This window comes from Akebia trifoliata, chromosome 3 (genome assembly GCF_017979445.1).
Source record: "Akebia trifoliata isolate Shusen 1 chromosome 3, ASM1797944v1, whole genome shotgun sequence".
Classification (NCBI taxonomy): Eukaryota; Viridiplantae; Streptophyta; class Magnoliopsida; order Ranunculales; family Lardizabalaceae; genus Akebia; species Akebia trifoliata.
The window spans coordinates 7,676-30,000 of NC_141377.1; the positions used below are offsets into that span (position 1 = coordinate 7,676).

General features: G+C 36.6%; 1 protein-coding gene across 15 annotated transcripts in view; it reads left to right on the forward strand.

Annotated features, from left to right (window-relative positions):
* Positions 1-231: 231 nt before the first annotated feature.
* Positions 232-22,325, forward strand: part of LOC147405277 (uncharacterized) — a 26,349-nt gene continuing 4,255 nt past the window's right edge. Inside the window, exons 1-8 of one of the 15 annotated variants that reach the window (XR_015175840.1) lie at positions 232-551; positions 1,549-1,715; positions 2,116-9,961; positions 10,119-10,173; positions 10,612-10,694; positions 10,901-11,303; positions 11,396-11,574; positions 11,709-11,789. Coding sequence is in view for 11 of the 15 variants with exons in the window: in XM_086432936.1 (XP_086289062.1) it covers positions 11,274-11,303; positions 11,709-11,789 (111 nt within the window). In the remaining 4 variants the exon portion in view is untranslated. Of the gene's footprint in view, positions 552-1,548; positions 1,716-2,115; positions 9,962-10,048; positions 10,174-10,611; positions 10,695-10,900; positions 11,575-11,708; positions 11,790-22,325 lie in introns of those variants that run through there. The other 14 variants (XR_015175839.1, XR_015175838.1, XR_015175837.1 and 11 more) reach the window with 14 other exon arrangements.

The window sequence follows — 22,325 nt, forward strand, 5'->3', positions numbered from 1 at the left end:
ATGATTTATCAAGTGCGAGTGAGAATGCAAATTGAATGGTTTCCAGCTGGACAAAATCGTGGCTGGCTCTCACAACGGTTCGATTTTCCGCCTAAACAACCAAACCTTCTATTTAAACACCAACCCTAGGACGCTCCAGCTTTCCAACACTACGTAAGGCTTCTCTCTCTCTCTCTCTCTCTCTCCTCTCTCTCTCTCTCTCTCTCTCTCTCTCTCTCTCTGTAATGTGGTTGTTTTCTCCTAATTTGGCTTTTGCAATCCATCGTTCTCCAGAATACTGTGCCTTTGGAAGAGAACCGCGATTGCAATCGGGCTCCCATCCTCTCTCTCTCTCTCTCTCTCTCTCTGTGATTAGGGTTTTTGATCCTAATGTGGTTTTGCAATCCATATTTCTCCAAAATACCGTACCTTAGGAAGAGAACCACGATTGCGATTGGGCTCCCATTTTTGTGAGGCAATCAATCTTCAGATGTTTGGAACGATTTTCTATTTGTTTGTGGAGATGCCAAAGGAATGTCTACCGAAGTCTCCATAACATTGTTCAAGAGCAGGTATGTATGATTAATTTCCTTGAAATTAAGGTCCTGTAAATGGTTCAGATCTGTAAATATTGTAGAATTCTGTTTTTTGATGGATATGCCTTCGTTCTTTCTTTTAGGGGTTTGGTTTTTTGTTTTGTTTTGTTTTGGGTCTATCATATGCACCAGGGGCATTTTGGGTTTGTATTTGATTTTTTATATTCTAAAAATTTTCGAATTTTTATACTTGTTATATTCAGAAAAAAATGTCTTTATCTATTGTAGATAATAAGAATCTTACTTATTAGGGGGAAAAACTATGAACTAAGAACCTTTGAGAGCTTGTCTGTTTGAATCATATTAGAATCCAGCCATATAATACCCCAATAATTCATGGATCGGAGGTTGGATATAATGGAAATCAAACATTTTTCAACTTAAGGTATGATCACTGTTAGATGGTTGTTGGATATTTATATTTAGTTAGTTAGGTAGTCGAAAAATTGTATACATGTACAGAGTGTTAATATAACACATCTACAATCTGTAAATGCTGTTAAGCAATCTCCACGAGTTTTCCATTTACTTTAAAATCAAAGAAATGACATTTAAAATTTTGAAAAAGCAAAACCCCACTTCTTATGATATACGAATGACCTTAAAAATGATAGAAATACTCATGTAAATATGAGGACTAACAAGTTCTAAAAAATACATAGATCCATAGAAATAGCCATTTTTATATTTAACTCTGAAATTCAAAGTTTATAGTCAACCAAGAGTGATTATGAAGTGTTCCAAGTCACTACCCATGGTGACAACATGCCATCTATTGTAAGGACCCTTTTTGTAAGTGATGCCTATCTCATATACATTCTAGGTATTTAAACTAGGCTTCCTCCATATTCTCACAACATTACAAATAGGCTGTTGTCATGTACTTATTTTTCTTTTGGATTATTTATTTATTTATTGCAATGCTATGTGTTTTTATGATAACATTTAATTTTTAACTAACTATTTTTTGCAGTTCAATCCAACAGTTTTCTCTAGAGTTGGATTTAGAGAAATGCAGTTCGTATCAACAATAAGAAAGGGATTTCATCTAATTGATGCGCAACTTCCTGTACTCTTGACATGTGTCTCAACAATCATGGTTTCATTATGTTCAACCAATGGACCTAATAATAATGAATGGTAACAACTTTTTCTTGTTAATCTTAAATCATTTGATATTTAAAATCCAATTGAAGGGAGGGAAGTCTAGATTAAAAGAACCTAGGTTTTAGTAAGTGCCTATATAAAAGGAAGGGGAATTTTGAGATAAAATCCCTCTAGCTTTTGGTCCATAAATTGAGGTCCTTACACCCGTTCCTTGGTTGGCCTGTAGTGAGAGTAACAAAAAAAATGGCTTGTGACTGATGCCTTTTTGTTGTCTCTCCGATATATTTTTAGCTATGCAGGTCAATTATTTACCATACTACAGATCTTGTTATATATTTCTGTGTTACCTCCCAACAGTAGTTCATATAGTTGATTTATAGCACTAAAAATCTTGTTTTAATTGAAGCTTTTGAAACAATCATTGCAAATGCAGAAGAGATGGGTGATGATGATAGTGGACTCACTTTTAGGAACATGGAACGCATGCAAATATTGGATGATGATTGCGCAGTAACTAAGTTATTTCCTCAGGAAGTACAGAGGGTGTAAGATTCATATCTTGATAATATTTCTCAACTGATTCACTTGTAGTCTCAATTTAATTAGAGATCTTAGGTATAATTTGGTTCTTAATTGTCTTTCTTTCGATGAATCTAGGAAATTGTATTGGTTTTCTTTCTTGATGTATGATTTATTAATTCTAGGTTTTTAGTGTTATCCTCATTTAATAATTTCTAAAAATAATTTTGTCACCTTTACCTTACTTCTTCATTTAATATGAAGATTTTGTATTTGCCTTTATTCCTTGATTCTTTAATATCCAAATCAATTTCTTGTTTTGATAGTGTGTTCATATCTACTTCCACTACCTCAATCCTCATTCATTTTGCTCTTCTTGATGCTCATTTAGAACCTTCAAGTTATATATTCGTTCGAATTGGATTTATAATCAGCTTTCACTTAATGTTATGCATAACCATCTTTATCGACTTTTTCTTAATTTATCACCTATTAGAGCTACTCTTGTATATTCTTGAAGGTGTTCATTTCTAATTTTTTATATATTGTCTTTCTATTGATCCATATCTTCATTGTTATCTTGTGTAGCTCAATCTATTATCTTGATTCTAATTGACCATCCAACATTTATTTCATTAAACGTAATTAGAAAATAAGAATTAATTAATTTTCTAACATATTTATAATAAATTGTATGCATGCATGCATAGATGTTTGATTTCATTTGTAGTGAAAATAATGTTTGGATGTTGGATTTCATTTGTAGTGAAAATAATGTTTGCTTGTTTATGATAATTAGTTTTCATATAAAATGTTTTTAGTAGGCAAACAAGAAATTATTTTTTCGTAGTTTTAAATTTTTTCTTAATAAATAGATGAAAAATTAGAACACGACTGAATATTTTTTAAAAATTATAATTAGTTTTGTCTTATTTTGATGTAGGAATTTATTCGTGAATACATATTCTATTCATTTGTGGCAAGTAGTTTTCCACGGATAGCAATTTTTGCATGTTGACAAGAAATTTATTTTTATTTTCACAGTTTTCTTAGAAGACTACATGTTGCAAGACAAATAGAATTGTATAATGCAAAATGTACAACACACACTAGTCCCACTTCGATAAATAAGATATTATTCATTATCATTTGATTAATAAATAGTAATTTATAACATGGAAAAATAGAAAACTAGAAGATAATTATTACAATTTTTAAAAAGTATTTATGATTAATTATAGATGCATAAAAATAATTTGAAGTCTTCTTATGTGACTTGCATTTTAGGAACCCTATATGTATTGATCATACCTTCATCATAATTATGTTATGAGAATTTAGAGCAGTTGAGCCTATAGTGTGGGTTAGATATCTTTGAATCTCAATTGGTAGTGTCTTTACTACTCTTCAACTTAGAGGGTGATTCAATTGGTTAGTCTTTGATGATCAGAGTGCCCCCCTTGTCCATTGTTAGTAAGGATTAGATTGTGGCCATGTTGCAGTTTTGATCACTATGTGACCCCATATGTATCCTTGTACTGAACTTTCTCAATTATTTCGTTACGGGTTGAGATCAAGTTAAAAATGTTGATAGCTCAAGTTCAAAACTGTGAAAAACTTATCCCCCAAACAACTCAATGCAAAATCATAAAAAAAAGATGAGAAAATGAAAAGCCCAAAAAGAAAATAAAAAAAATGATATATGAGTGCGGAAGCCATCATTGGTATGTGCTATTGGAAAAGACTGCCTAATAATAAAGTCTGGGTTGAAAAATGATGATACCCTAAAGTTCAAAAGTGTGAAAGCATAAGGGCTAAACAAGCATATCCTTCGACATTTTAATGCAAAGTCATAAAAAAGGGGATAAGAAAAAGAATCACGAGTGGTAGAGCAGTAGTTGAGTGACCTAGGTTTGCTCCCCAGTGTCATGAGATTGAGTTTCCTCACCCATAATAAAATAAAAAGGAATCACTAAGTGGTGGAGTAGTGGTTGAGCGACCTAGGTTTGCTCCCTAGAGTCGTGACATTGAGTCTCCCTACCCACATTAAAATAAAAACAAATCACCCGAGTGGTGGAGCAGTGGTTGAGCGACCTGTGTTTGCTCCCTAGAGTCGTGATATTGAGTCTCCCCACTCGTAATAAAAATTAAAAAAATCACTCGAGTGGTGGAGTAGTGGTTGAGCGGCGGCTTGTGTTTGCTCCCCAGAGTCGTGACATTGAGTCTCCCCACCCGTAATAAATAAAATAAAATCACTCGAGTGGTGGAGCAGTGGTTGAGCAACCTGGGTTTACTCCCCAGAGTCGTGACATTGAGTCTCCCCACCCGTAATAAATTAAAAAAGAATCACTCGAGTGGTGTAGTGGTTGAGGCGGCCTGGGTTTGCTCCTAGAGTCGTGACATTGAGTCTCCCCACCCGTAATAAATTAAAAAAGAATCACTCGAGTGGTGGAGTAGTGGTTGAGCGGCCTGGGTTTTCTCCCCAGAGTCGTGACATTGAGTCTCCCCACCCGTAATAAAATAAAAAAGAATCACTTGAGTGGTGGAGCAGTGGTTGAGCGGCCTGGGTTGCTCCCTAGAGTCGTGACATTGATTCTCCCCACCCGTAATAAATTAAAAAAGAATCACTCGAGTGGTGGAGCAGTGGTTGAGCGGCCTGGGTTTGCTCCCTAGAGTCGTGACATTGAGTCTCCCCACCCGTAATAAATTAAAAAAGAATCACTCGAGTGGTGGAGCAGTGGTTGAGCGATCTGGGTTTGCTCCCTAGAGTCGTGACATCGAGTCTCCCCACTCGTAATAAAATAAAAAAGAATCACTCGAGTGGTAGAGCAGTGGTTGAGCGATCTGGGTTTGCTCCCCAGAGTCGTGACATTGAGTCTCCCCACCCGTAATAAAATAAAAAAGAATCACTCAAGTGGTGGAGCAGTGGTTGAGCGACCTGGGTTTACTCCCCAGAGTCGTGACATTGAGTCTCCCCACTCGTAATAAAATAAAAAAGAATCACTCGAGTGGTAGAGCAGTGGTTGAGCGGCCTGGGTTTGCTCCCCAGAGTTGTGACATTGAGTTTCCCCACCCCGAGTTTACTTTATAAAATAAATAAGAACCACCCGAGTGGTAGAGCAGTGGTTGAGCGGCCTGGGTTTACTCCCTAGGGTCGTGACACCCGCGATTTAACTCGATACTCCTGTTTGTGGTGGCATGGCGTATCCACAAGGATTAATCCCATTTTCAAAAAGGTTGTGAACACCTTGTGGCATCAAAAAAAGAAAAAAACAAAAGACACTCGAAAAAGGAAAAAAATGTGCATCTCCCTTGGACATTGGGGTTAAATTTGATCTTTCACTGGGTTGCATTTAGTTTTCATAGTGATCTAACTTGCATATTGGCCTAATATCTGAACCTAATCTAAAATAGTTCAGTTCACCATTTCACCTAATGATAACCAACGTTGAATGTTCTTCTAACAAATGACTAGTAAAAGTGGCTGTCTCATTTATTCATTGACTCTAAAACATTCACTATTGGCTTCATTGTCTCTTTTGCTTTTGTCTAATATTTATTAGGGTGAAGGTATGATCCAACTCATAGGGTTTTTTAAGTATTGCAAATCATTTGTATGGATTTTATTGACGAGGGGAGATATTATGTGAAAATGAGTGATTGAAAGAAGTTTCGTTTTGTTTGCGAATGTTAGTTTTTGTAGAAATTATTTTTTAATTATTTAAGAATGCATAAAGTCAAAATTTTCAAAAACTAGCTTATTAATTTACTCTTAATTTGGACAATTTTTTTTTACATATAGTTGCGTACAAATACAAATTCAAAATTTAAACCTTGGAAAATTTCAAGTCATTAGCTCACTAGTTTCTAAATACGAATCTAGGAAAATAGATCTCAAGAGATTTTTGTACTTGCATTGGTTGTTTCATAGTAGGATCTATATTATATAGACATGAACTAGTTTATTAATATCATTCTTGACTATACATAGTTTGTATTGGTGTCCGAAAGCCTATAAGTAGTGCAAAATCCTTTTCAATAAATCAAATCTTAATCACATGGTTTGCTTTGTTTTATGAAATATCATGTTATCGACACTTCTAAAAAATGGTGTGGTGGTGGTGAGTAATGAAAGATTTGGAAGTGGTGAGGTTGCAAAGGTGGTAAGATTTACTTTTAATGCGAATTTATCTTGATATTCATTGCATAAATGACAAATGCTATTTTTCCGGTTGTTGTTATATACTTGTAGTTGCTTTGGTTATGAATTTTATATAACTTATTTCCAATATAATTTTTTTTACTTGATTGGTTATGCTATTTATCTTTACATGTCCAGGAAATATGGTTGCAAAGTTAATTTGTTAATTAATAGAAATTATTAATGTTCATTATGTATTTTATTTGATATTATTCACACTTTATTTTTCATTTTTATTTTTTGAAGTTGATGGGTTCATTGTTTTTAACATGAAATTTCAGAAATAGAGTAGTTTGGCCTCACCATTGTAATGTATGCATCTACTAGGGATGGCAATTTTGCCCCGCCCCCCCCCCCCCCGACCCGCTCCTATAGGGTCGATTTTTCCCACTTTTAAATGATTTCGGAGAGGTATAGTAGTAGAAATGAAAAACCGATTCAATTTCGGGGTGGGGATGTGTTTGATATACCCCACCCCGATTATATTTATATATATTAGATCTATTATTAAGAAGTACCACTTCTTTATAGATTCATTGTGCACGAATATCAAGAATTTGAAATTAAAATTTATTCCATTCTCCTGCCCACTCCTTTCACACACCTCTCCCACTCTCCTTTGTCAATTAATGTGGTATACAAAGTGGAGTTTTAGAGACATTCATAGATAGAGGTGGTATTAATGAAGAAAATGGATGTAGAATTTAATGGTCATACAGTTCCGAAGGTATTATGAGTCCCTGGGTTACTTTACATTCTTTTATTCTGACTTGTATGATTTTTTTACATTGATGAACTATAGTACTACTAAGTGTTCTGTTTTATTTATTCTAATTAGGACATTCAACTTAGAAAATGTTTTACAATCCCATACATAGGCAAAAATATTGTTAAAGTGCTTAAAAACTAGAATTTAGGGAAATTGTGTCTAATTTGTTTCCTATATTTTCTTGAATATTTGAAGAGTAGAATCTGGTTTAGTCCTTGTTGCAAATTTGAATTCTTTGTGGAGAACAAAGAAGCTGAAACAAACTCCTTTTGGAGCCATCAAAGAAGCTCCCTACACCATTAGGAAGGTACCAAGGAAGGACCATGCAAGAAAGGTACAAACTTTTCGATTGAAATTAGAATCAATAAAGCTTCAAAGGGATTCCTTCAACGGATAGAGTGCAAAAAATGCCTTTCGATCAATCGAGCAAATTAAAAATTGGTATGTATCCAATCCTCTTCTTTCTCATTTTTTTATCATTGATTTTTTTATATAATTATTTATTATTGGGAAAAATGACTTTTCATGTATGGTCGTATCGATTATGAACTTAATCTTCATCTTCGCTACATTTGGTAAGTCTTGTCTGAAACAGTAAACCATGGGTCCACTTTACTCCTTTTGCCTTACCATGCAATGTAAGATCTTTCTCATTGAATACTCTTTGCAGTATTTTGGTTTTCTTTGCATGCTCTATCATTAGGGCGTGTTTCGGTTGAGGCATGTTCATGTGAAAATGGGCTGGGCAAATGATGGAATTTTTTACCCTTGGGGAAATTCCATTCTCCCGCCCACTCTTTCACACACCTCTCCCACTCTCCCTTTGTCAATTAATGTGGTATACAAACTGTAGTTTTAGAGACATTTATAGATAGAGGTGGTATTCATTCTGAGCTATGTGAAGAAAGTGGATGTACATTTTAATGGTCTTACGGTTCCGAACGTACTATGAGTCCTTGGGTTACTTTTCATTCTTTTGTTCTGACTTGTATGAATTTTTTTACATTGATGGACTATAGTTCTACTAAGTGTTCTGTTTTATGCATTCTAATTAGGATATTCAACTTAGAAAATGCTTTACAATCCCATACATAGGCAAAGCATAGTGTGTGAAGTTATGGAGATTATCAAAAGCTCCACACCTAAAAATTTTGGTAGTACTTGGTGTTTTGAGCGGAAAGTATAGAAGATATACATATGGGTTTTGTATCAAAATGTGTGATTTGGTGGAATTGAATGGTTCATTACGTCATAAGAGGCAAATGGCGACATCTAAATAGCGGTATTAATGACTTACCAAAGCAGTGGTTTTGCAACGACAACCTTCATCAGTCGTCCCATAAAAGATGACTCTATTTTCGTTCAACTTTGTTGTCGTCGTGGAAGACAAATTTGAACAGTTGTTTTACTTCGTCAAACATAGGGTTTTTGAAGTTTTTTTTTTGACCTAATACGCACGATCGAGCGAGGTTGAGGGTTTTCCTCAAAGATCGCCACTCTAGGTACGTTTTTCCTCAACATAGGACTTTCTTTGAAATTCCTCCCTAATCATATTTTTTCTGCACTTTATGGATTCAATCACCGCCTTCGCCTTCTCCTCTTAATCTTCGAATCAAACTCAAGTGAGGGTTTTATCTTTTTAGGGTTTATATTTTTCCTAAGTTAAAAAAATTGTTCAAAGAGAGAGATCTATCATTCCATTTCCCACCTCTAAGAGAGAAAGAGAGCGAGAGAGAGAGTACAAACCCTAATACCATGGATGGATCTTGGAGAAATCGTGGGTCTTTAATCTTGTTAGCAGTCATTCTCTATGGTAAATCTTGTTGTTTTATCAAATTTGATAGATCTATCTTGATTAGTAATGGTTTTTGTAGAAAATTGAATTTATTGAGAATTCTTGGATACCCATTACAAATGCTCTAATAGGGTATTTATAGATCAACTATCCTATTACAAAAATATTCTAGAAAGTTAAGAGAAATCAAGAATAATCAAGAATGTCCTATTTTCCTAAAATAAGCCTTGGAGATTTTTCAGCACTCCCCCTCAAGCTGGTGAATGAATATATGCTTTCCATTCCCAGCTTGCCAATGACCTTTTGAAATGTGGTTCCAGGTAATCCTTTCGTTAGAACATTTGCAAGTTGCCCTTCTGTTGAAACGTATGGGGTGCAAATCTTTCCTTTGGGCAGCTCCACCAACTCCCAGGTTTTGTTCTTCGCAAGTGCATCCATTTCCACTTTCATAGCATGTCTCCATTCTGTTTTGCTTAGGGCCTCGGATAGTGTTTGTGGTATGGTTGTGGAGTTTAGATGGGTGAGAAAGCTTTTGTGTGATGGTGACACTTTTTCGAATGACACAAAATGAGACAATGGATATTTTGTACAATTTCGGGTACCTTTTCTAACTACAATGGGTAAGTCAAGATCATTTTTTTCAAAAACTTCAGAAGACAAGCTGATGACAGGCATATTAGTATTTACCTCATTTCTGAGAGCTGGTTCGGACGCTTGAGTTAGCTTTGGCTTAGTAGTGGAATCTCTCTTCCTTGAGTAAACTTGCAATGGTTTCGTGACAACCGATTCAATACAAGTATGTCCTGGTTTGCTAGGTTATATCTTACATGATTTGTAATAGATAATGTATGTTTGACATAGATCGCTTTCTTGTAGTGCCTCGGCTTTTCACTCCTGGAATAACTGCATTCTATGAAGGATACTATGCTACTAAAGGAATCAAAATTATTAAGGGAACTGTAGCTGTAGGGTTTGATTCCAATGCAAATGGAGAGGTTAGTTTCTCAGCATCCAAGCAATTTATATTAACGTTCAATTTTGTTTATAGTGTCTTTCATAAATAAGTGTTGCTACGTTTCAAGTAAAGGCAATGAAACTAAAGGATGGGAGAGTATTGGATGCTGACATTGTTGTCGTTGGTGTTGGTGGTAGACCATTTACAACATTATTCAAGGGCCAGATTGAAGAGGATAAAGGTGGAATTAAGGTAGTTTGAACTTCCATTTCCTCTAGTTTTAACTTTTAATTTATAATATAGGAATTTCTTGCTTAAGACCTTAAATTTTACTGTTCAATTTTTAATGTTCTCCTTATTCATAGTAATCCCCTCTCACTTGTTCTATTTACCTCCAAATCCAAGCTGTTAAAAGCATTTGTAGCCTCTCTCTAAACCTTCAAATTGAATAATTATCCTCACATCTGTTATACACTCATTTTATGAAGATATCATTTTGTTTGTTTGTCAAAAATGTAGTCAAGAGTGCTTGAAAGCAAAGTTGCATAATCTTACTTGACAACATTGTTATATTCCTTCATCTATTTCTTCTACTATGACTGCTTTGATCTTTAATTCTGTCTGTATGTATGCAATAAAGATACTTTGATGGTTTTCACTAAATCTACGATGTGAACCGTTTGATTGCAGATTGATGCGTTCTTCAAAACTAGCATTTCTAATGTGTATGCTGTGGGTGATGTAGCAACCTTCCCTCTGACCAAGTTGTGAAGGTTTGATTTTCTTTGATTCTGTGTCCTTTAAATGAACCCATTTATTGACCATCCTCCTTGGTAATGTTACCATATCATGATGGTTAATAAGAAGCGGATCTTGCACCACCACCATATAAATGATCATTCCAAATATAATTCCAAACATATTTTTGGGTCTAGAGGTCATGATAACTTGCTCAAACAAACATTTCTCATTCATACAGGCTATCAAGGCCAGTGAAGAAGGGAAGACGATTGATGAGTATGATTACCTTCCATACTTTTATTCTCGTTCGTTCGATCTGTCATGGCAGTTTTACGGGGACAATGTGAGGGACACAATACTGTTTGGAGACAGTGATCCAGCATCACCAAAGCCCAAGTTCGGATCATATTGGATTGAAAATGGGAAGGTAGTAGGGGCATTCCTGGAAATTGGTACACCTGAAGAAAATAAGGCCATTGACAAGGTTGCAAAGGTCCAACCTCCAGTTGAGGATGTGCATCAACTGACAAAGGAAGGTCTTACATTTGCATGTAAGATTTGAGAATTTTGTTCTCGAGACAGAATAAGCAGAATGATATTTGCATTGAGAGATGGTATTTGGGGGTAGAAACAGAGATAAGGTATGTTAATTGTTTTGGCTTCTGTTTGATATTTTAGTTAAGAATTTTAGATGATTTTAGATGTGATTTTAACTAAGAATGAATAAGACAAGTATGAGAGGCCTGTTGCAACCTACACACCAGGTGAGCCACCCCATTTATAGCTGGCATCACTCAAGCTTTCTTCGCAGTAATGCAGAGAAGTTTGAGTTCCTAGCTGAGGTTTCTCGGCTTATGGATATTCTTATCAACTCTCTTTACAGCAACAAAGATAATCTCTAAAGCTTCTGATGTAAGTTAATCTGATTTTATAAACTTGTTTTTTTCCATTTTTCTTGTACTGGTGGAATTGTGTTTTTTTTTGTTTTGGTCAGCGGTGGTATTGTTTATTTATTTTTAATGTATTTATGTCCTCTTCATTTTCAGGCACCGGATAAGATTAGGTTCCTGGCCTTCACGGATAAGAAGATTCTTGGGGAAGGTGACAATACAAAGCTTGAGATCCAGGTTAGTAATCGCTTTTGTAAAAGTTAGAAGTGTTAAATTTGAAACTTGCTTGATGATATAAATGATATTTATCAGTTTTTAACAATTGCATTTATTCAAAAGCCTTCTCAATTACTTAAATTTGATTAATTGATTTATGATGATACGTAAATTAAACTAGACAAGGAGAAGAAAATTTTATCCGTTCATGACCAAGGTATAGGAATAACAAAGGAAGAACTGATCAAGAACTTAGGAACCATAGCAAAATCTGGAACCTCAGGTATCTTTCGTAATTCTGGAATGTTCCTAATTTTTTTTCTTCTTCTGAAGAGATGGAAAATGATTTTAGGTAATTTTCCTTTTATGCAACTTGGAGTTGGGTTTTACTCTGTATATCTAGTTGCAAAATATGTGGAGGTCATTAGCAAACATAATGATGTCAAACAATATGGTTCCTATATCCGTTCAATTTCTCAAGACTTTTGTTTCGATTGATTGTTTCTTGTGGGAATTATATTCTATCCAATTATACTTAGCTCACTATCTTCCAATAGAATTATTGGAAAGAACTATAGTGCCACCAACACGGAATAGGCAATTAGTAATGAGCATCGATTTCTTATTCCCAAAATACCAATTTTGAGTACTCACAACTACTGTATATGTGCTTCCATGAACACAAAGCAAATCCTTGGCAAGATCAATAGCGATCACTCCAGCACTACATCCCATCCCTCCCAAATTAAAACTCCTTATATTATCATTCAAATTGTAGTTATCAACTATCATGGCTAAAAGAGATGGGGTTGGATTAAATAAACTCCAATTCACTACAAGAATCCCAATGTCTTCGGGATTAATAGAGGTATTAAGGAACAAAGCACCGAATATGACCTGCTCAGCCTCTTCCCTTGCTGCAGCCATGGACGTGCGTGGAGGGACATAATGCAACGCTTCAGAGACGTAAGTTTCCTCACCAAGCCCAAAACGCTCAAGGATCTTGTGTTGGAAATCAAGCGAAAATTCATCAAAAGTGCCAATTAGTCTAGAATGTTCCATGAACTTATGGAACGAGGCTTGAAGGTGCGAAGTATTGGAAATATTAGGATAGATTATTAGTTATTGTTTGGTTTGTATGTATTTATTTCTATTATTCTTTTTGTGTAAAGGCATTTATGTCCATTCCCCTATTATGGGTTATAAATACTTTCCAAGCTCTCATTATGAGACTTGAGATTTCTATTCTAAAATTCTTCTTGGTATCAGAGCCTAAAATTCCTTCTTTGAATCTTGTCTTCTTAATCGCATGTTGCGATAGAGACTTTATTAGTCCTTCACATGCTGCAATAGAGATTTGCGCTGTGATTAATATATAAATTTTTTTATTTTTTATTTATTTATATACCCTACGTTAGGGTTTCTCTTGGAAATTAGTCCCAAAGATATCTTGCGATCAGTCTTCACACTCTCTTCTACAACTTCAGCAAGCCAACTATAGATCAGATTCTAACTTGCGATCTAACTTTTGGCTTGTATTATACCTTGCGACAGCGGTAATAGAGATAAATCTCATCTGCAATCAGACCTCCGAGCTATAAAGTGTTCTGCGACAGCAAGAGAAGGTTTCTACAGGCTTGTATCCCACCTGCATCAACTTTTAGACTCATATTATACCTTGCGATAACAGTAGTAGGTTTGAATCTCATCTGCGATCAGACCTACAAGCCCTATAGTGCTCTGCGACAGCAGCTACAAGGGTCTACAGGTCTGTCTCCCATCTGCGATCAGCTTTAGGTGCTCTACAATAATTTGCGATTCAATATACTTGCTTTATAGTGATTGCAATCAGATCTATATACCCTATAATGACCTACGATCAGACCTATAGAACCTATAGTGATCAGATCCATATACCTTGTGTTGTGACTCCTTCTACTTGCTCTAGAGTGCCTTGCGACAGCAACCTACAATAGCAGCCTGCTGTTGTGTTCCCTTTGATCATCTCTACAGAGCCTGCTTTGCTCTACAACAACAGCAGAAGGTTATTGGGTGATTGACAATCAGCCCTACAACATTTCTCAGGCTGTGCAAAGCCCTGTGACAGTAACTACTTTGGGTTCTTTGGTTGGTTCAACCTCACGACAGTAGTCGAAACTATTTCTGGTGTTGGCGACAGCAATCAGTAGGATTTTTTGGCCTTAGGCAGTGTTAATACGGGAGATCTCCCTTCAATCCAAACTCAGGACTAATTGTACAATGACTTCAACTCACGAAACTAAGGACTCTACCACCACTCTTGGGGCTAATTTCTTTGTCCAGCGTATCACTAATGCCCCACTCGATGGTCGTAACTTTCAGAGCTGGTCCCGGTTTGTACGATTTTATTTGGGTAGTCGAGGAAAACTGGTTGGCTGTTAGGTAGTATTCCTAAGCCACCCCCTACTGATCCCAAATTTGAACAATGGGAAATTGATAATTGCACTATTCTTTGGTGGCTATTCAATTCTATGGAGCAACACATCTACACTATGTTTATGTATCATGAGACTGTCTCCTCTTTGTGGTCAGCTCTCACTCAAACATATGCACATGCTCGGAATGACGGGATATCGCTCAAGCTACCCAAGGAAACCAGAGTGTTACAGATTATTTTGGATTCCTTCAGTCCCGTTGGGAGGAGCTCTCGCACTATGAGTCTAAGGTTGAGTTATCTGCAGAGGCAGCCGGGTATGTGGTCAAAAGGATTGCTCGACATCAGACATACCAGTTCCTCATGGGTTTACGTCCTGAGTTTGAGGCATTGCGGACGCAAATCCTTAATACCACTCATCTACCTTTATTATTTGAGACATTTGCCACTATTGATAGCGATGAGCGTTATCACCGTGTCATTCCCTCTTAGACCCCGTTTTCTGTCACTATCTCTGCTTCAAATACAAATCAGATAGCTCTTGCAGCTAATTCAAGCTTTTCTAATTCCAGTATTCAAGGATCCGGGAATCGAGGCCGTGGGAGCCGTGGGCGTGGTAAAGGAAGTGGTCTTACATGCAGTCATTGTGGGAAGATTGGCCATGAGAAGGCTCGCTGCTTTCAGCTCTATCCCCACCTGTTGAAATCTTTTGGGGGACAGCCCCGTGCTGCTGCTGTTGAATCTACCTATGTTGATCATGCTTCCCTTGGTACTATTGATTTACAACATCTTCAGACACAAATTACAACTATTGTATGGGATCAGCTCCAGGCTCAAACTCCCTCATCCTCTACAGTCGCATCTGTTACCACTCCTCCAGGTACCTCTTCTGCTTTTCATGTTACTCAGTCTAGCTCTGCTCCTCTGACCTGGGTTATTGATTCTGGTGCCTCTGATCACATGACTGATGAGTCCAATCATTTTATTTCTTCTATTTTTCCTACTACTCATAAGGAGGTTCGCCTTGCTGATGGGTCTCTTACCCCTGTTCACAGTAAGGGTACTATATATCTGTCCCTTGGTTTTCCTCTTGATTCTGTTATCTATGTTCCACATTTCTCTCTTAACCTTATGTCTGTGAGTAGTCTTACAAAATCACTTAATTGTTCTGTAACATTTTTTCCTACTCATTGTTTCTTTCAGGACCTAACTTCGAGGAGGATTTTTAGCAAGAGATGAGAGGGATGGGCTGTACCTGTTTGAAGCTCCACCTACTGCTGCCCCCATTTCGTGCTCCCACTCACTGGAAACCATAATTTTCTTTTCAAATTTTAGACTTATGGCATGCTCGCTTAGGACATGCTAATTTTCAGCACTTATGTTCATTATTTCCTACGTTAAAACAATCTTGTAATAGACACAAATTTCAGTGCTCTGTGTGTGAACTTTCTAAACACACACGTACCTCTTATATTCCTCGCATGCATAGAGTTAATATTATTTTTGATTTGGTTCATTCTGATGTGTGGGGGCCTTCCCCTGTTACTGCTTTTAATGGTCATAGATATTATGTTACAGTTATTGATAACTATTCTCGTTGTACTTGGATTTATTTAATACGTTCTCGCTCTGAGGTATTACCTATTTTTGTTAATTTCCTTAAAATGATTCAAACTCAATACAACATTACCGTTAAATCTCTTAGAACGGATAATGGTGGGGAATATATTTATGATGGGATTCTCTCCTATCTTCATGAGCGTGATATGCTTCATCAGTTAACCTGCCCCTACACTCCTGAGCAAAACAGGGTGGCAGAACGTAAAAATCGCCACCTCATGAACATCATCCGTTGCCTTCTGCGAGGGATGCACGTTCCCAAGTCCTATTGGAATATGGCAGTTCTTACTGCTGCTTTCTTCCTGAATCGTGTTTCGAGCCGTGCTTTAGGGGGACAGGTGCCTCTTCATATTCTTTTCCCTGATCGCACTCTCTTTCCTATTACACCTAGAGTTTTGTTCAGGATAGAACTCCTCATCGCACCAAACTAGACGACAAAGCTACCTGTTGTGTCTTCTTGGGTTACTCTTCTATGTCAAAGGGGTATCGGTGCTATGATCTTTTCTCTTGTCGTACTATTCATTCCCTGGATGTCACATTTTTTAAAAATGTTCCATATTTTCGTACTTCATCTTTTTTGCTCTATTCTCCTTTGCAAGATTTTTCTCCAATAGTGCTACCATCTCCATCTTTATTTTCGCCACCGTTGCTACAAGTTTACTCTCGTCGCCCCCCCTCTCAAACTTTGCCAACCTCCTCCCTGGACTCAGGTATATCCCCTTCTACATTTCCGCCTATTCCCTCTATTTCTGACTCTCACTTACCTATTGCACTTCGCAAAGGTAAGCGAGGGTGTGTTACTAATCACTCTATTGTCCAGTTTGTTTCTTATCAGGGTTTTTTCCTTCCTATCGAGCCTACCTTGCCACCACAGACTCTATTCGGATTCCTCGGTCTATTTCTGAGGCTCTACGTGATCCTATGTGGACTAGAGCCATGACTGCTGAAATGGATGCATTGCAGAAGAATCACACATGGAATCTTATTTCTCTTCCTTCTGGAGAGCGGACTGTTGGTTGTAAATGGGTTTTCATAGTCAAGTATCTTGCAGATGGTACGGTTGATCGCTATAAGGCTCGACTCGTCGCTAAGAAATTTACGCAGACTCCGGGAAAGGACTTTGGAGCCACATTTGCTCCTGTAGCCAAACTATCTACTGTCCGTTTAATTATCTCTTTAGCGGCCTGTCATTCTTGGTCACTTTACCAGCTTGATGTGAAGAATGCCTTTCTCAATGGTGATCTGACGAAGGTCATTTATATGGACCCCCCCTCCTGGATTTCGTCTTCAGGGGGAGTATTCTAGGAAAGTATGTCGTCTTCTTAAATCTCTGTATGGTCTAAAGCAACCTCCGCGAGTCTCTGAGGTCATTTTATCTATGGGATTTTCCAGATGCCACTCTGACCATACTTGTTTTATTCGACGAGGAGTAGATGGTCGCAATACCATTGTCTTGGTTTATGTGGATGATATTATAGTAACTGGAGATGATGCACAGTAGATTGACAGGGTTAAGAGGCAGTTGGGTAGTGCTTTTGAGGTTAAGGACTTAGGTTCCCTCAAGTACTTTTTGGGTTTAGAGATAGCCCGTTCACGTTGTGGTATTTCGTTATCTCAACGAAAATACACATTGGATCTTCTTCAGGATACTGGTATGCTTGGTTGTCGTCCTGCCTCGTCCCCAATGGATTAGAATCACCGTCTTCATGCTGAATCTGGGGAACTTTTATCTGATCCTTCATCTTACTAGAGACTCGTAGGCCGTTCGGTTTATCTGACTAACACTAAACCGGATTTGACATTCGCAGTTAGTGTAGTCAGTCAGTTTATGCATGCTCCGCGCACCTCTTATCTTGATGCCGTGTATCGTATTCTTTGCTACTTGAAGTCTCGTCCTGGCTTAGGCTTATTTTATTCATCTACTGCTCAGCTACATCTGTCATGTTTCACTGATACTGATTATGCGGGTTCTCTTACAGATAGGAGATCTACATCTGGTTTCTGTATTTTCTATAGCGGTTATCTTATCTCGTGGAAAAGTAAAAAACAGAGTGTGGTTTCTCGTTCCTCTACTGAAGCTGAGTATCGTACTATGGCCCTTGGCACATGTGAGATTCTTTGGCTTAGATCCTTGCTAACAGAGTTGGGATTTCCTACTGTTGGTTCCTCCTCTTTGTTCTGTGACAACAAGTCTGCTATAATACTTGCATCTGATTCAGTCCTTCACGAAAGAACTAAGCACATCGAGGTTGATGTTCACTTTCTTAGGGAGAAAGTTAGATCTCGTACACTTAAGATAATCTTTGTCTCTTCTTCAGATCAACTAGCCGATATGCTTACAAAGTCTGTTGGACCTTCTGTCACAAACTCTCATCTTGTCAAGCTGGGCTTAGTTGATATATTTGTCCTAGTTTGAGGGGGAGTATTGGAAATATTAGGATAGATTATTAGTTCTTGTTTGGTTTATATGTATTTTTTTTTTTTTTCGTTCTGTGTAAGGGTATTTATGTCCATTCCCCTATTATGGGTTATAAATACTTTCCAAGCTCTCATTATGAGACTTGAGATTTCTATTCTAAAATTCTTCTCGAACGTGGGTGAAAATAGGTGTAATAAACGAGGTAGATCGGCCGAGGTTGGTTCATGATGTAGACAGTGGACCCAAAAAACAGAAAAGCGAAGCAGATTATAAAGAAATAGCCTCTGATTAAGCTTTGCAGTAATTTGACAGTTCTAAGCCGTCGAATTTATGATTCAATGTTATTCGACGATCCAAAGCCGTCGAATTTTTTTTTCGACGGTTTAAAGCCGTCAAATTTATTTTTTTTGACAGTTCAAAACTGTCGAATTTATTTTTTCGACACTTTTTAAGACCGACGAAAATATTTTCTATGGCTTACACCCGTCAAATTTTTTTTCGATAAGGCCCATTTCGATGAACAATTTCGACGTGTGAGGCTGTCTAATTGTGAAAAATTCGACGGTTTTGGGCCGTCGAATTAAGAGTATTTTCACTTAGTGACTGTGCTTGTGGGTTTGGACTTTTGAGGAGGTCATTCAGATGTGTGGTTATCCTCATCCACCTCATCCTCAGTAACTGGATTTTTCTTTTTCTTTAGTGCATTTTGAAATTGGAACATGCTTATAACACAACTTAGATGTTCAGCTTCTTCAAACTTCTCGAATTGGGCTTCCTATTCAATTTTAGTGATGATTTCTCCTTCAACAACCATGAATGTGGATCGTAACAAGAGCTCTGATACCACTTGCCGTAGTGGAAGCGTGTGAATCAATAGATTTGATAGGTTATTTTCAATGGAACACTTTAAATTAAATTGAATCAATAGATTCAATTGATAAACAAGTAATAGCTTGAAAAAAATAAAGCATAAAACTAAAAGGTAATTAAAAGAGAAAAGATAATTAAATTGATTATTATCAATTTTTGGATTTTAAGCTCCTTATATAGATAATTTCATCATAACAACTTGTAATCCTACTAAAATACTACAAATTAGTATTCCTAATCTATCTATTACATAATACTAACTTTCTAATCCTATTAGGACTCAAATTGGAGACTTATAAGTACTTTTAATTATGGTCTAAATAATAAAAATGAATTTAAAACAAATGAGAAACTAATAAGGAATTAAACTCCTAACTTAACTATGAAATAGAAATCCTACTAGAAATAAAAATAGAAATATTAGTAAAACTTTAATTAGGATTGTAGATGTCTTACATCAACAACCACCATGTAAATTTTCTTAATTTTCTTTGTTGATCGAAGTTAATTATTTCTTGAATATATATATGTAAAACAGGATTTTTCATTTTCTTTTATGTGATTTGAAAGAAATTTAACTTTTTCTACTTGTTTACAAATCAGTTGTTGATAAATTTTAGAAGTAATTTATTCATTTTCTTTGATAGAGGTTTAGTATTTGTTGAAATGCCTCAGATAATAGAGAAAATGAAATAGGGAAATACATGAAAAGGACGAGGGAGAGAATGAGATGGTTACTGGAAAGTGAACTATTACCAGTGTTTTTTGTCATAGTTGGTCGGAGTTTTGTTGGCCAGAAAACCCTCCACCACCGGGTTCAAATTTGGAGACGGGAGAGTGAGGAGAAGAGATAAAGAGGTAGGGTGCTCTAATTAGGGAAAAACTTAAGTTAAAAAAATTAGAATTTCAATAGTTTGTGGCCGCCTTTGTCAATATGCTGGGTGGCTGGGCGTCCTTAAACGCAGCCTTTTTGGCCTTACTAGTCCATTGATCTCGCAAGTTTTTATTTGAAATCTTGTCTTGATTAAGGTTTTATGTAATTCACCACATTTTGGAACTTTGTGTTTTCTAGGGCTTGATTGCTACAAAAAATTGAATTTTTCACTTTCTTTTCAAATTTTATTGCCGAGGTTTCAATCAAAACAACGTATAGGTATGATTCTTATATTAATGGTGTTGGGAACCACCTAAGTGCTAGAAAAGATTGAATTTATTTTTTTTCCCTCTAAATTTATGGCCAAAATTTCAATCAAAATATGTATAGGTATGATTGTTGTGATAATGGTGCTAGAACCACTCGAGAGCAGGAAAAAATTGAAGTTTTCTCTCTTCATTTTCAAATTTATAGTTGAAGTTTCAATCAAAGCAATGTATAAGTATGAAGAATGTAATGAAAGGAAGGCCTATGTTTTTCTTTATAAGCGGGATTAGGGGGATAAAAGAGAGCTTTCAAATGTCAGGTCAGGCGTGTTTTCTCTTGAAAATAGAGAGAAGAGACACTCAAAACCAAACCTCTATAATGGGGAATCGAAGCTAACCAGTAGTTTTGAGCGCGGTGTTCAATCCCACCGATGGATATGGAGAAGGTGCGTGCCATTGATAAGTGGAAGATCCCCTAAACCATCTCAGAAATAAGGTCATTCCTTGGTCTTGTGAACTATTATCAGCGCTTCATTCAAGGGTATTCTAAGCGTGTTGCACCTCTCACAGATTTGTTGGAGAAGGAACGAGTGTGGTCCTGGACGGACCAATGCCAAGAGGCCTTCGAGGGCCTCAAATTTTTGTGATAATGGTGTTGGGAACCACGTGAGTGGTGGAGCAGTGGTTCAATGACTTGTGTTTATTGTACATGTTTTTTTAATGGTGATTTATACACATGTGGCCCATACAACATTTTCTTTTCCTTGTTTGGTGTGAAGGTCCATTTTATCTGTCCCTTGCTTGCATGTGTGACTCCGTGTTACTATGGTACTTCGAGCTATATGTTGTACCTTTATAGGACATTTCATTGTTTTTAATTGTAAATGACGTGTCCACGATATACCCAACCATGTCTTTGCCATACCCAGGTAAATATTCTTGTTCCATGTGCAAGATTATGATGTTTGCAGTTGAGATCTTTAAATGAGCATTTTTCTATGTAAATTTAGCAAACATTATGTAGGTGATAACTTTATCAAGTCTCTAACTTAATATTAGTGTAAGGACCAAAGATTCAACCTAGATTACCTAGTTGTACCACCTAGCTTGATACATAGGAAATGAAGAAATTGGCATATTGATCTATGACCACAGTTTATCTTCTTGTCCCATTTCTCTTTTGGTTCTTAACCGATGATTTGGTTACATTTGTCTTAGTAAATGCGCTAGAGGATCAACAAATTTTTTTAGAGTCCACATGTTTTCTTCACTTTGTAGGGAGAGTTTCTCAATGTAGATACATTGTTTCATGGGGAAGTTGTTTTGTTATTTATCCCCTTTGGCCCCTGTAGCTCTTCCATTTCAGAGGTGTGCTTGTTTTACTTACAGTTTTTTTCTCTTACTTCTCCAAGTGACTAAATTTTCCCATATATAGGTGCAGTAACCTGATGTGGATCTTCTGTCTGTAACTAAACCTGCCCAATCCGCATCTGTGTATGCTTCAATAGACTTCTGCTCACTCTTCTTGAAGAACAGTCCCTTTCCTAGAGTACTTTTCAAATGTCTTAGGATACGGTATACTACCTCAAGATGTACTTCATAGGGATGAGTGCATAAACTAACTTACTATGCTGACTGCAAATGCAATATTTGGTCGGGTGTGAGATAAATAAATCAGTTTTCCCACCACTTATGGTACCGAGTTGTATTCAGGGTTTCCATCCTTGTTATCTCCTAGTTTCTGATTAGGATCGATTGGAGTATCGGCAGGTCTACATCCACTCATTCCCGTTTCTTTAAGGAGATCAAGAATGGATTTTCTTTGTGAGACAACAATACCCCTTTTTGAATGAGCAACTTCCATTCCAAGAAAGTATGTTAGAGACCCCAAATTTTTTATTTCAAATTCCAAAACTAAACTTTTCTTCAATCGATCCATTTTAGTGACATTATCCCCAGTAAGAATAATATCATCCACATATACTATCAAAATTGCAATCTTTCCATCATTGGAGTACTTTATGAACATAGTGTGATCACTTTGAGCTTGGATATATCCTTGGTTTTTTACGGATTGAGTGAATCGTTCAAACCA